Consider the following 14,886-nt stretch of genomic DNA (forward strand, 5'->3'; position numbering starts at 1 on the left):
AACAAGGTAGGAAATAAGGAGCACAATGGAAACACACTAAGTCCCAGCTTATTGTCAAGCTCCACTCAAATTAACTGTTTATGTCCCGTCTCCCCCTCCAGATGCTAAGCTCCAAGAGAAGAGAAGCCATTTTCCATTTTTGTAACCCAAGCCCAGTGTCTACGTGCCAGTCCAATGGCAAGCAGGTGTTTGCTGAGTGAATGAATGAGTGAGAGAATGAAGGAACGAACTCTAACTGGCAATTGCATAGGAAGATTTGCCTTTGTCTACATGTACAATATTTTGAGGAAGGAATATCTTGAGAATCAATGTTGTTTTTTTAGATTGCAGCCATGTAAAAGTGTAGGAAATTTGTTTCCCCAGGCAGCATTGTGCAACCTTTTAGAGACTGTGTGTCACCCATACAAGCACTAAATGTCAATATTTATCACGAGTCTCAGCTAAAAGCTGGCTAAATTGTTCTTAGTACAATAGGCTAATTGTTCAGAATCATTAAATCAATCAAGTAAATAATATTAATTTAAAGTACTCCATAATTACATATTTACTTGATATATAATTATACACCATTAAGCAAACATACAATTAGAATTTTTTTTTAAAGCATGCGCTCTGTCTAAAGGGGAAAAACATTAAAGCATAAATATCGGCAAAAAAAAATTTTTTAAGGAATTCAATCCCTGCAAGCTACTTTTGTAGCTCTGTGAGGTTCGTGGCTTTGTGAAATAAGCACAGTCCTTGGGCAGGTGACACTTATGATGCTGCCTCCAGTCTCTCTGAACCCCTCCTGGAGCTGCAGAGCATCAGAAACGCCATATGGATTACAAGCTGCCATGAAACCACCCAGTGGGAAAAGAGGCCAAAGCAGCACGAGGGCCGGCTGCCATTCGATTTTCATCTTTCTGTCTCCCAAGCAAGAGAGGAGAGGACTGAAGCATCCCATTGGCTGAGCAGAAGAAGAAAAGGTGCTGTGGAGAATCAAGCTGAAGAGTCACAGCCGGTGTTCTAAGAATCTGACACCTTTTCGGGAGGACAGGGGTACTTCAGACAATCATTTATTTGTCACTGTATTACTAAGAATGTCATCATAGCTTCCCTTTACTGAATGCTTACTCTAAGCCAGACACTGCTATCAGATGTATTTCTTACAGCAAACCCACAGAAAAATGCTCTAAGGATTTGTGAGATAGACATGAGGATTGTCACATCATACCGGAGGAAACTGAGTTTCCAAAGAGGTAAAGTGACTTACCCAGGAAGAGAAAGAGCTGAGGTGTGAATCTAGGGTCATATTTAAAATTCGAAATGTGTGCATATTATATGAATTTCACCTCGATAAAAAAAACAATAAAAATTTGTATACTGTTTGATGATGATTAATTACAATTCCACCTTACATTTGTGAGATGGTTATGGTATCAAGTGATGGCTTTTTTTTTTTTTAACCAAGGTTAAGATATTCAATTCACTGAAGCCTACAGAACTAGAATGGAGGTGATTTCTGAACCTCTGGCCCCCACGCCAGGGATTTTTTTTTTTCCTCCTCCATTATTTTCTGTCCTTATACTGCTGCAAAGTAGCAGAGGAGAGATGAATATAATCTATAAAATCACTCCTCTATGGCCGATTCCCTTCACCAACCAGTGACCCAAAGCAGAAACAACAGGGAGCTATGGTGACCTCTGAAAGAAAAAAGAAAAAAAAAAAAAGGTGACCTTCAATCAATCGTAACCCCTTTTAAGACACCCAAGTTGACCATATATTTTCCTAAAATTAAGTTGTTTGCAAAAGAGAAAAAAAAATCCCACAAGATTATACCATTTAGAGCTAGTCAAAAATGAAAGAAGATTCTAACAGAGCCAGCTGAATTCTCTTTTCTGTGCTATGAACAGGGCTCCCTCAGCATTCTTTCCTCCTGGTTGGGGAGAGGGAGAAGGAGGCTCCAAGTGGCACTGGAATAGCATTACTCAGAAAGGAAGAACTTTAGGGCAGGCTAGACTTGCTGGTCATTCCTCCACTTTCCATTTACTGCCAATAGCAAAACTAGGAAATGTGTAAAGAAATAGTTCCTGACATTCTAGGATGTCACTATTACAAGCCTTCTGTGCAGAAACAGAATTAGTGCTCGTGCACATACACACACTCGAATGAATGGGTACAGTGTTTATTTGGGGGATGATGAAAAAGATTTGGGTGTAGATACTGGTGATGATTATACAACACCATGAGGGTATTTAATGCTGCCGAAGTGTACACGTACAAATGCTTTAAATGATATGTTTATGTTATGTGTGTTTTATCATAATAAGGAAAAAAACGGGAGTAGAAGAAGAGGGCTAAACTCTCTGAAGCCCATGCATGGACCTAACTATACCGTGCTTCCATGGCTTTTGAACTCAGATTCAGAACATCTGGTTTAGATGATACATCTCCATTGGTCTCCAGGACTTGACTGTCAACATCAGGACTTTTATTTCCTCAGGGTGGCTACTGGCTAAGAAGAAGCAAAGCCCCCCTGATATTCTGTGCCTCCTGGGCAGTCCAGAATAGGTATGCTAGCCCTCTGAATGCAAGGCTACCTGCCAGGTTTTGTTTTGAGTCAAATCTTTTCCTAAAACTGAAAATAAACACAGAGTCCTATTTTAACATTCTGTTACATATGCAAATATTGAAAAAAACTGCTACTAAATTATTTCGTGAGTCCTGTCAACTCATGTGGCTTCTCAGCATAAAAACTAATCAAAATACAGAATGATGCCGCTCAGCAAAGTAGAATCTTCCTGGAAACAGCCTGTCTTCGTTACCACCACCCATGTCTCCAAACACACATAACATAATACAAAGGTAAAGTGAGGAGTTCCCATGGTGGCTCAGCAGAAAGGAATCTGGCTAGCATCCATAAGGATACAGGGTCAATCCCTGGCCTCGCTCAGTAGGTTAAGGATCTGGCATTGCCATGAGATGTGGTGTAGGTTGCAGGCCTGGCTCGGATCTCACATTACTCAGTGGCTGTGCCATAGGCCAGTGGATACAGCTCCAATTTGACCCCTAGCCTGGGAACCTCCATATGTCACAGGTACAGCCCTTAAAAAAAAAAAAAAAAAAAGACCAAAAAAAAAATTAAAAAGGTAAAATGACTGAGTTCAGGATTTAAGGCAGAGAGATATATAGACAGAGCTGGACTCCTGCCAGTCTTGTGTTTGGTGTTTTCAACACTGGTATTTACAGAAGCCTTGGCCATCTATATTATTAAAATAAGATTTAACTACAGACCTAGCACTCCCGTGGTCTGGAAGGAAGAGAAAATGGTTTCAGTGCTTATACTCTGAAAGATGAGAATCAAGAAAACTTTTCTACATCATGCAACAAGAGGCAAATCAATTTGCAGTGTGAGTGCTGAGGAGAGAAAGGATTAGGTGCTTGAAAAGAGATGGAATCACCTCAAAAACAGAGCTAGATGAAAATACTAATACTAAGGCTGTGGGACTATCTTCCTGAGATGCAACTGAGGATTGAGGGTGCTAGTTCAGAGGGTCCAGTTCCATCCTGCAGAGTTCGAGGACTATCTGGCTAGAGGTGTGGTGCAATCCTGCATTTTGGAGGAAGAAACTGGAAAAGTCTATGGCACGTGGCAGTCCTCCCCTTAGCAAAGTTAGGCAAACAGAGAAGCGGTAGGAGGTGTGGCATGGGTGGCCTTTCAGGGAGTGGGCGCAGCTCATGCCAGGAGACTATGTGTCTCCTCTGGTGAGAACATGGGTTCTTGGGCAATGGAGAACAGTGAACGATGAAGCCAGAGAGGCTCAGAGGCCAGATCGTGAAGAGCCTGGTAAGACCAGGTCTACAACTCGCACGGAGAAGAAATAACCCTACTCCTTTCACCTAGACAAGACTTGCTCGTGCTTCAAGGTCCAGCCCTCACTACTGTCTCCCTTCACTAAACTCCCTCAGTAGGTACTGTGAATATTATTTGCACCTGTCTCTAGAACATCCTGGCTTCTCTCTCCAACTAGGCTTAAATACCTTGAGAATAAGAACCAAATATTTATTTGATATCTATGTGCTCAACAAATTCTTGGCACATTCGTTCTTCTGAGAACCATTTCTTAGCCATGCCAGGCTCCATTCTAGATAGAAAAGAAAAGAAATGTGCTCCTGCTCATCTAGCGCAGGTGAGAACAGTCCAGGGCAGGTGTTCAATATGCAATTCCTCATCCCTTAGGTCTGGTCACAAAATATGTCGTTATACTAATAGATGGCTTTCTTCAAATGTCTTTATTGAGATTGCAATCTCTTTATAGAGATTGCTTTTATAAGCAATCTCATCTAAATAATATATGAGACATCTTTATATGCATGGATGCTTCTATCATGATATTAAGTTTTCTTTACTTTCAGAGGGAAAATTTTCCAGACTATCACAAATATCTCAAGATTAAATGAAATTTCTATGAAATATGGTGCAAGATGTTCCACAGCCCTTCAGTTATGAAAAATGATGGTGCTGAGTCTCCAAACAGGACAAAAAAAAAAAATCAATTCAAAAGATTTGCATCCGAGTTAGAAATAGAACATCTACCCACATCTTTGTTTGATGTTAATTCACTTGCTCTGAATTAGGTGCTAGATGGAAAGAGTGGGGAGGGCAGTTAATTACAGGGAATTTTAAAGAGCTGCATTTAAAATCTCCATTATAGAGTAGGAATTTAAACCAAACCACTTCAGAATGGTTTTACCAAAGCTTCTCAGAGAATGGCCCCCAGGGAACAGCAGGAGCGGCACTCAGGAAGTGGTTAGGAATGCAGCTTCTCTCCTCATCCTGGGCTGCTGAATCTTTCCCAAGTGCTGGGCCCCGGTGTTTCCAAGCCCTCCAGAGGATTCTGATGTACACTGACGCTTGAGAACCCCTGGCTTACCTCTTGCCTCTTCTGGGAAAACGCCGAGAAAAGAGAGTCCTTCACAAAACTCTCCCTTATCCATTGAACATGAGGGTAGGAAGCAGTCCTAGAGAACCTACAGACGAACCTCCTTATAGTTTTTACAGATCAGGAAACTGGGGCCCAGAGATGAGCAATGGCAACTGACGTTGGGGGCAAAATGTGTTCTGGCATCAAGGCTGAGATCCTAGATACACGGTATGTATGCAGAACCAGCTACCATTTTGCATATTTGAAGTCAGGCCCCACTTTTAAAGGTTCTAATGTGTAGAAAACCCTTTCTACTTATCAATAAATCCAGATGTAGCTGCAGAATCAGTCATATCTGAAAGCTAAGTCAAAATATTTGAGAATGTTCTTGAGAGAGAAAAAGCCTTCTTTTACAGAGTAAATCAACAATTCAATGGCCAGGAGTTCCCAATGTGGCTCAGCAGAAACGAATCAGACTAGTAACCATGAGGGCATGGGTTCGATCCCTGGCCTTGCTCAGTGAGTTAAGGTTGCCGTGAACTGTGGTATAGGTCACAGACGCAGCTCGGATCCCATAGGCCAGGGGCTGCAGCTCCAATTCAACCCCTAGGCTGAGAACCTCCATATGCCTTGGGTGCAGTCCTAAAAAAAAAAAAATAATAATAATAATAATAATTCAATGGCCAGAAATAATCAGGCTCGATGTCAAATTCTAATCAAAGCCAGCTCTCATAACTCCTTAACTAGCCTGGAACTAGAACTATGTCTCTGCTGTAGTTCCAAAAGCTCCTTCAGAGAATAACCCAGGTTTCCAGGTAATACTGTCAGCCCAGAATAATGGCTACGAATACAAGCCTGTGGTCTTGGGCAAGTCACATTACCTTTCTGTGTCTCGGATTCTTCATCTACTGCAGAGAGCTGTTGAGAGTTAAGGAGATGCGACGCTACGTGTAAAGTTCCTGGCATGGTGCAAATGTCTAAGAATGTTGCTGCTGCTCTCACCGCTATAAATATCAGCAATAGTATCACCAAACATACAGTGTGGACTGTGTATGTGCTAAGCCTCACTTACGAAAGATATACCTTTACCAAGTGGCAGGAAGCTGTGTCCACCAATACTGGGGTGTCTCTACTAGTCTAGCCCCACTGCCTCACTGTCATGCCTAATCAGCAGTAAAGAAAGGTTAAAGGCACTGTGCTCCAGAACAGATGCGGCCATCTGCCCTACAGAGCAGTTCAATCTCCATCTGAGCCTCGTGGCAACCAGCCCTAACGGAGCAACCAGCCACCACTGATTTGAGGCCCCCAAGAAGACAGTATCTCCTTGACAGAGAAAATATCCTTACAACCAAGGAAAAGCTTCAGAACACCTCATCGTAGACTAATAAAATGTTGTGGACAGAAAAGGGTCCAGCATTCACAGTGCTTCACTCCATGTGTCTAAGGACAGAGGCTCTGAGCTCTTAAGGGGGAAAAACACCTTGGTATGTCTTCAACCTGGTGATCAGGGCTGATTCCTTACCCTGCTGTGAAACTTGGCTGTTCGATAAGACTTGGGCGACAGGTTGTACACCGTGTAGTGGTCAAGATGTCTGGAATCCAAAAAGCTTCGAATGTCATCAACCTGATTCCTGAATCCTATGTCAACACTGTCCAGAGGAAAGGACATCACTGGGGAGGGTCACACAGAAAGAAATTGGTTAAATGAGTCTGCTGTCACCATGGGCAGCCACTGAACGCTGAGCTATGGAGCAGGTAATAGACATGAGAAACTTACCAATAATTCTGGAGGTAACATAAGTGAAGTCTAAATCTCCCTTCGTGTAGCTAAAAGCAAGACAGGAAAGGACACTGGTTAACATGATCCAAATGGGCCAAGATTTCTCTCTCAGTCACTTGCGCACCGTGACCTGGGACATTTCCATCCAGGAGGCGTATCCTGACTTCCCTCAAGGCCTCCTCTCTGATGAGGGGGCACTGTTGACAGAAGACAAACCACACTCCAAGCAAGGCAGCCCAAGACCCCTTGCAGATGCCACTTTACGAAGTAATCCTTCTTGGAACAGAAAACGCTGCTCATTTATTAACACGGATTGTACTGGCCACTTTGCCTACAGGAAAAGTTCCCATAAATGTCAGTAGCTACAGGGTGGGGGAACGTGATGGAAAAAGAACAAAAGGCCCTTTTGGGGTCTATTCAGCCCTAGATGGGGATGGACGGTAAGGGATAAAATTACCTTTGAATAAAGACTAAAATAGTGATTAATATATCAGACTTTCACATTTGAACTTAGGATTTAAAACCGCAAAGAATATCTATGACTTAAAAAATGAGTTCAGAGTTCCCATTGTGGCTCAGCGGGTTAAGGAACTAACACTGTCTCCATCAGGATGCAGGTTTAATCCCTGGCCTCTCTCAGTGGGTTAGATGCAGCCACGGCTACAGCTCCAATTCCACCCCTGGCCTGGGAACTTCCATACGCCAGAGATGGGGCTGTAAAAAGAAAAAATATTAATTCGTATGGTCTGCTTGTAAAGTTTTATACAGTAGAAGAGTAGAAAACCTCTTGCAATAAATAAATGTTAAAGGGCTATTAAGATACAAAAACAAAATTCTGTTTTGATTACAATCCTTAAGTCTTGCTTATTTGGATTGCACGTGCATGATTACCTCATTTAATTCTCAAACCACTTAAAGACATAAATCTGACTAGGGTTAAAAGGCAAGCTCAGGAGTTCCCATCATGGTGCAGCAGAAAAGAATCTGACTAGGGACCATGGGGTGGTAAGTTTGATCCCTGGCCTCGCTCAGTGGGTTAAGGATCTGGCGTTGCTATGGGTCTGGCGTAGGCTGGCAGTGGCAGCTCCGATTCGACCCCTCCCCTGGGAGCCTCCATATGCCAAGGGTTTGGCCCTACAAAGACAAAAGACAAAAAAAAGAAAAAGGCAAGCTCAGCGTTCCCATCGTGGCTCAACGGTGATGAACCCGACTAGTACCCATGAGGACTTGGGTTCAATCCCTGGCCTCGCTCAGTAACATGGTGATGCCATGAGCTGTGGTGTAGGTTGCAGACATGGTTCAGATCTGGCATTGCTGTGGCTGAGGTATAAGCAAACAGCTGTAGCTCTGATTCGACCCCTAGTCTGGGAACCTCCATATGCTACAAGTATGGCCCTAAAAGACAAACACACACACACACACACACACACACACACAGAGGCAAGCTCAGTGAGGGTAATTCATTTGCCTTAGGTCACATGGTTAATAATGGCAGATACTGCATAAGAATCCAGGTTGCTAGATTCAAAGGCCAGGGATGGACGACTGTCCTTTAATGTACCAATAAGCTGCGTCCTCCAACCTGTGCTTCTGAAGGACTCAACTTTTTGGCTTCAGTGGCGATCCTCAGTCAGTCAGATCCCATGCAATTACATCACAAAATTGACAGTCTGAGCCAGAAAAGCAGTGGGCAGGTAACCAGATCCTTTAGGGGCGGGGAGGTCCATTAACTTACCAGGGAAGGATGCACATACCTGGTAACAGACTGTATAACTCTGGAAGAGGTGTCTTTGAGGGTGTCTTTCAGGTTGTCCTTTAGGTTACTAAAGAGCCTCCCTGCTCCGCCCTTCACCATGTCAAAGAGACCTCCCCCATAGCTGGGCTCCATGTCTGGAGACGAGGCACCTGCAACAGAAATTGGAAAAAGAGGTAATGGCACAGACTACACAGGAGGCCAATCCCTCTTTGTTCCTAAAACACATGCAGACCGTCTTCGGGAGTCTGGGTCAGATCTTCCTGGAAGCTCTGTCATGCTCCCAGAACTGGTGGACTCTGGGTTACAGCAGTGTTGCTGGTCCTCAGAGGAGACCAAGGAGAGTCCCAGGCACAGAAACCTCCAGAGCTGCACGTACAATTGCCTATGTGCCAGCTGAGCACTGAAAATGTGGCTAGTTCGAATTGAGACATGCGGCGAGTATAAAATACATACCCAGTGCAAAGACAGTGCAAATGCAAAATATCTCATGACTATTTTAACAATGATTAGATGTTAAAATGATAATATTTTGGATAGGTGGAATTAAATTGATTCTACTATCACATTAATTTCACCTGTTCCTTTTTACTTTTTTCACATGGATACCAGAACATTTTAAATGGCATACGTGGTCTGCATTATGCTCCTTTCAGGCAGTGCTGATCCAGAGCTTCTGCAGACAAAAACCAGTGGTCAGCTGAAAAGTGAGTCCAGGGGCCTCCCCTGCCCCTTGACGATGTTAAGTGTGTTGGAAGACTCCTTCCACAGCTGTCCCGCAAAGTAATAATTCACTTCCATCCTGGGAAAATATCTTCTGAAAAGCCTTTACAACAGCTTTTAGGCTGGATGATGCATGGTGGTTACTGGTGTTATTTGTCAAGGATGTCAGGGTTGTCCTCCCTGAAAATTTCATAAAATTGCACTTTCTGGCTCTTTGTAATTGGCTCTAATCCAGAGTTTCTCAACCTCGGCACTATTGACAGTGAGGCCACATACTTCTTTGCTGTGTGTGTGTGTGTGTGTGTGTGTGTGTGTGTGTGTGTGTGTTGGGGGGGTATGGGAGGGCAGCAGGGTGGGTCCTGTGCATTGTAGGATGTTTAGCAGCATCCCTGACCTCTAGTCACTAGACAGCTCCAATAGCATCCCCCATTCTCCCAGCTGTGATAGCCAAAAATGTCTCTAGACATTGGTAAGATGAGCCATTTGAAAACCAGCACTCTAGCCTGGGACATGAGTGCAAGTGTTGTGAGTCACTTTCAGGATGGAGCACTTACCTGTTAGTAAGAGATTCTCCACTGCTCATATCCTCTCTCTCTCCCCCCCTCCCTCTCTCCACAGCAACCAGCAAATCTTGAGATTGTGGCTGCTCTGTCCAGGACTCCTAGGTCCCAGAGTAAGGAGCCTGTGGCAGAGCTCTCAGCTGCTCTTTGATGAACAGGTTGCCTGAGTAAGGAATACCCCTTTACCATTAGAAGCTCCCCCGTTCCCATTTTGAGACTGTTACCATAGGATAACTTCGCTTGTCAAGACTGATACAAGAAGGGGAGGTCCCGTCATGGCTCAGTGGAAATGAATCCGACTAGGAATCATGAGGTTGCGGGTTCGATCCCTAGCCTCGCTCAGTGCGTTAAGGATCCGGCGTTGCCGTGAGCTGTGGTGTAGGTTGCAGACGCGGCTCAGATCCCGCGTTGCTGTGGCTCTAGTGTAGGCTGGCAGCTGCAGCTCTCCGATTAGACCCCTAGCCTAGGAAGCTCCACATGCTGTGGGTGCAGTCCTAAAAAAGACCAAAAAAAAAAAAAAAAAAAAAGGTTGATACAAGAAGGAAGCAGGAATCTGTGAGCAGAAGCAAATGTAAACAACAGCCAGGCAGGCTGCACAGACCAGTAGTCAAGGGCATGAGTTGCTCTGACTTGGGTTCTGGCCCAGTCTTGCTACTCCTAACTGTAAGGTCTTGGGAAGTCACAGTCTTTCTAAGCCTTTTGCTTCTTGTCTGTAAAATAGGGATAAAAATGGTGCCTACTCCACAGGGAAACATTAAAGGAGTTCATCTTAAGCTATTAGCATAGGATCTACCACATTTAGGGGTCACTAGATTGCTGCTATGCTATTACTCTGCCACAACCTGAAATTCCTATGTTGATGATATTTTTCATCTTTGTTCACTTTTCAACTCTATGACGACAAAGGGCAAGAGGACATCTCTTCTTAAAAAGTTGTGATGTTTGTAGTATATATACTTTGAAATATGCTCTGGGTCTCAGGTACGGTGGAACACAGGAAGTTACTGAGCTCCCAAGAGCACACCTCTATGACTTTGACCCTTGCTGAATGTGGTTCCCGTGGACAAGGAGGATGCGTAACTATCTTCAAAGGCGATCGGTTATTTTGAGCTCCAGCTAGATGCATGCATGTGGACACTGGTTAAATGCGTTTGTGAACAATCTAGAGAAAATTTAAAAACAAACACAAAAAGATGGATCTTGGAGTTCCCAATGTGGTGCAGTGGGTTAAGAATCCAACAGCAAACGCACCCTCACACAATACATAAAAATAAACTTAAAATGGCTTAAAGGCAAATGTAAGACAAAATACTATCAAACTCCTAGAAGAGAACATAGGCAAAACATTCTCTGACATCAACCATACAAATGTTTTCTTAGGTCAGTCTCCCAAGGCAACAGAAATAAAAGCAAAAATAAACCAATGGGACCTAATCAAACTGACAAATTTTGCACAACAAAGGAAACCATAAAAAAAAAAAAAAGACAACCTATGGAATGGGAGAAAATAGCTTCAAATGATAAAACTGACAAGGGCTTAATCTCTAAAATATACCAACAACTTATACAACTCAACAGCAAAAAAACCAACAACCCAATTGAAAAATGGACAAAAGACCTGAATAGAAATTTCTCCAAAGAAGATATACAGATGGCCAACGAGCACACGAAAAAATGCTTAACATCACTAATTACTAGAGAAATGCAAATCAAAACTACTATGAGGTACCACCTCACACCTGTCAGAAGGGCCATCATTAACAAGTCAACAAATAACAAATGTTGGAGAGGGTTTGGAGAAAAGGTTACCCTCCTACACTATTGGTGGGAATGTAAATTGGCACAACCATTATGGAAAACAGTACAGAGGTACCTCAGAAAACTAAATAAAGAACTGTCATATGATCCAGAAATCCCACTCTTGGGCATATATCTGGACAACACTTTCCTTGAAAAAGACACAGGCACCCGTATGTTCATTAGAGCACTATGCACAAGAGCCAAGACATGGAAACAACCTAAATGTCCACACGGATGGATTAAGAAGATATGGTATTTATGCACAATGGAATACTACTCAGCCATAAAAAAGAACAAAATAACGCCACGTGCAACAACATGGTTCTCATACTAAGTGAGTCAGAAAGAGAAAGACAAATACCACATGATATCACTTATATCTGGAGTCTAATATACGGCACAAATGAACCTTTCCACAGAAAAGAAACTCATGGACTTAGAGAACAGACTTGTGGTTGCCAAAGGGGAGGGGGGAGTGGGATGGACTGAGAATCAGGGATTAATAGATACAAACTATTGCCTTTGGAGTGCATAAGCAATGAGATCTTGCTGCATAGCACACGGAACTATATCTAGTCACTTATGATGGAGCATGATGAAGGATAATGTGACAAAAAAGAATGTATATATGTGTGTGACTGGGTCACTTTGCTGTACAGTAGAAATTGACAGAACACTGTAAACCACTGTAATGGAAAAAATAAAAATCATTAAAAAAAAAAAAAAAGAAGAAGAAGAAGACTAACAGCAGCGGCTTGGGTCACTGCCGAGGCACAGGTTCAATCCCAGCCCAGCACAGGATCTGGCATGGGTTGCAGCTGTAGCTTGGATTCAATCCCTAGCTCAGGAACTTCCATATGCCACAAGTTCCACCAAAAGAAAGAAAGAAAGAAAAGAAAGAAGGAAAGAAAGAAAGAAAGAAAGAAAGAAAGAAAGAAAGAAAGAAAGAAAGAAAAGAAGGAAGGAAGAAAGAAAGAAAGGAAGAAAAGGAAAGATAGATCCAATGTTAAGTATTCTTACAAAACAAAAGAACACAAGAAAAATTTTGGAGGTTGTGGTGACAGCATCACAAGTATACATATGTCTAAACTCATCGGATATATACATTTCAGTATGCGATTTTTTAATATTAGTCGTACCTTAATAAAACTAAAAAATTAATTGCAAGAGAAGGGAAAGTTGGAGGAGGAATCTATAGGTTAAGATGTCTTGAAAGACAAATCAACCAAGGACAATGCATGGACCTTAATCCAAACAAACTATAAAAAGTTTGTAACATTTATGGGCAATCAGAATTTCAACAATTAACTGGGTATTCAATATTAGGGAGTTATTGTAAATTTTTAGGTGTAATAATGATATTGTAATCATCATATTGCTACATGTACCTTTTGTTCACTCAAAGTATGCATTCATTACCCCATGGGGTGGGTAGTGGCTACTAAGGTTGTTTTCTCTAACAAACAAGACGGTTCTGAACACATTGGCTTGATTCCATGTGAGAGATCTCCCTAGGTGACACCTAGGAGCGGAAATCTGCTAGTAGGTAGGATATGCACATTTTCAAACTTCTGGACATTAACCCATCATTTTCCAAGGTAGCTGTATCAGTTTATACCCCTGCTAGCGGTGCATAGGAGCTCCCCTCATTCTACGTTCTCTTAAAATATTCAGTATGTCGGACTTTAACATTTTTATCAGTCCGGTGAGTATGAAAATATCTTCTTTTGAGATTTCCCCAACTTCCAGTGAGGTAACTTTTATTGTGTTTACTGGCCAGGCAGCGCTTCTTTAAATCATACTTCAAATATCTACAAAACCCCTACAAGTCATTTAGAGGTTCAAACATATACCTATAAATATATGTTGACAGCTAGGTATTTACATCCTGATCACAAGTGCTTACGATGCCTAAGTCACCACGAGGCATCTATTTGAAAATGAGGCTGTATTAGAAATTGCAAAGAACAATCAATGCTGGTGAATAAACAAATGAACGATACATGGACAAACACTGATAATGTCTACACTTACAGAGCTCGCCCATGCTTGGAAGGAATGGAGGTTCGAAGAAGAAAAGCCACTCACCTAAGATCTCAGCTAATGAGCAGGAGAGCCAGGGATTCAAACTCGGGTCTGTACAATTCCAAAGCCTAAGCCGCTTCTACCACTGCACAGCCTTCCCCGGCTCCGTGTCAGCCTGCAATTCTCCCTGCTGGACTCAGGATGATCCTTACCTGCCTCACACGCAGCCACCCCTCTCCTATTCCTCACTCTCCTCCACCTCCCACATGTACGCCCTTCATCTGGCTGCTCCCAGCAGATGTCCTCTCAACAAGCTCTCTCATAAATCATTGCATCTGTCAGACCAACCAAAGCAACCTCATTACGCAGGCAGCCGAGCCTCGGTCACCCCAACCGCTTCACAGCCCTAACTAATTGCTAGGAGCTAGTTTGATGAGCAGCTCCACAGGCTTGGGCTAGAGCTACAGATCTGAGAATGTTCTCTGGTCTTCTGCTTTCCTATGACATAGGGCATATTATTTCTCTTTAAACACATCCATGTATAACAATGTGTATTGTCTTCATTTTAAATATCGCAAGGAAAGAGCAGCATCAATGCCTGTAATTCTTCACGTCCATCTCGTCACCCCTCAAGCCTGAACACCCTTCTTATATATTATTGTTCTCAGATATTACACCAAATTGATTGTCTAGACCGCTCCCTGACTCTCAACTTCATGCTGGAACAGAACTCCTAGGCCCTAACCTATTAAAAGATATAAATATCCTGATTATCTGAAAATCAGACTCTCACCATCACTCAGGCTGCATGCTCTGTTCATTAGAGCCTTGGAACCCTGCAGAAACCAGAATCATTTGCCAGAGTTACAAAGCCTGTAACCTCCATATACCCAAATTATATGTCAAACTAGTCAGGACCCAAAAAAAAAGAGAAGAGGGACGCAGTCTGATTTTGCCCTAACCGTTCTCTTAGGTGGGTATTCTGCCTCTCCCTAATGAGGTGCGTGCGTGTCGGAAGCACAGATTCTCAAAAGGATACTGGAGCTCAGCTAGTTGAGGGAAAGGACAGAAAGGCTTCCAAAAAAATGACACAACAAAGAAGGAAACAGAGGAGTCAGAGAGTGATATGCAGGAGAAAAATAATGAATAGTAGATCAGGAGTCGACAAACTAGGGCCCATGAGCTAAATCCAGTCCACTGCTTATTTTTATACAGTCTATGAAATAAGAAGGGCTTTTACATTTTTAAATCATTGAAGAAAGTCAAAAGAAGGGTAATATTTAATAAGGTGAAAAGTATATCAAGAGCAAATTTGAATGTCTATAATTAAAGCTTTAGTAG

The 14,886-nt window shown here is 42.6% G+C and overlaps 1 protein-coding gene across 13 annotated transcripts in view; it reads right to left on the reverse strand.

The window, feature by feature from the left end:
* DNAJC6 (DnaJ heat shock protein family (Hsp40) member C6) overlaps positions 1-14,886 on the reverse strand; it is a 170,652-nt gene that overhangs the window by 48,091 nt on the left and 107,675 nt on the right. For 12 of the 13 annotated variants that reach the window (XR_014805021.1, XR_014805022.1, XM_021093584.2 and 9 more), the window contains 3 exon segments: positions 8,439-8,589; positions 6,682-6,731; positions 6,427-6,575 (listed from right to left, as the gene is read on the reverse strand). Coding sequence is in view for 11 of the 13 variants with exons in the window: in XM_021093584.2 (XP_020949243.2) it covers positions 6,427-6,575; positions 6,682-6,731; positions 8,439-8,589 (350 nt within the window). In the remaining 2 variants the exon portion in view is untranslated. 13 annotated transcript variants of the gene reach the window in all.

The sequence above is a fragment of the Sus scrofa genome, chromosome 6 (genome assembly GCF_054392235.1).
Source record: "Sus scrofa isolate SSC_HxYL_T2T_F1_AM1 chromosome 6, Sscrofa_HxYL_maternal_Yorkshire_Landrace_v2.0, whole genome shotgun sequence".
Taxonomy (NCBI): domain Eukaryota; kingdom Metazoa; phylum Chordata; class Mammalia; order Artiodactyla; family Suidae; genus Sus; species Sus scrofa.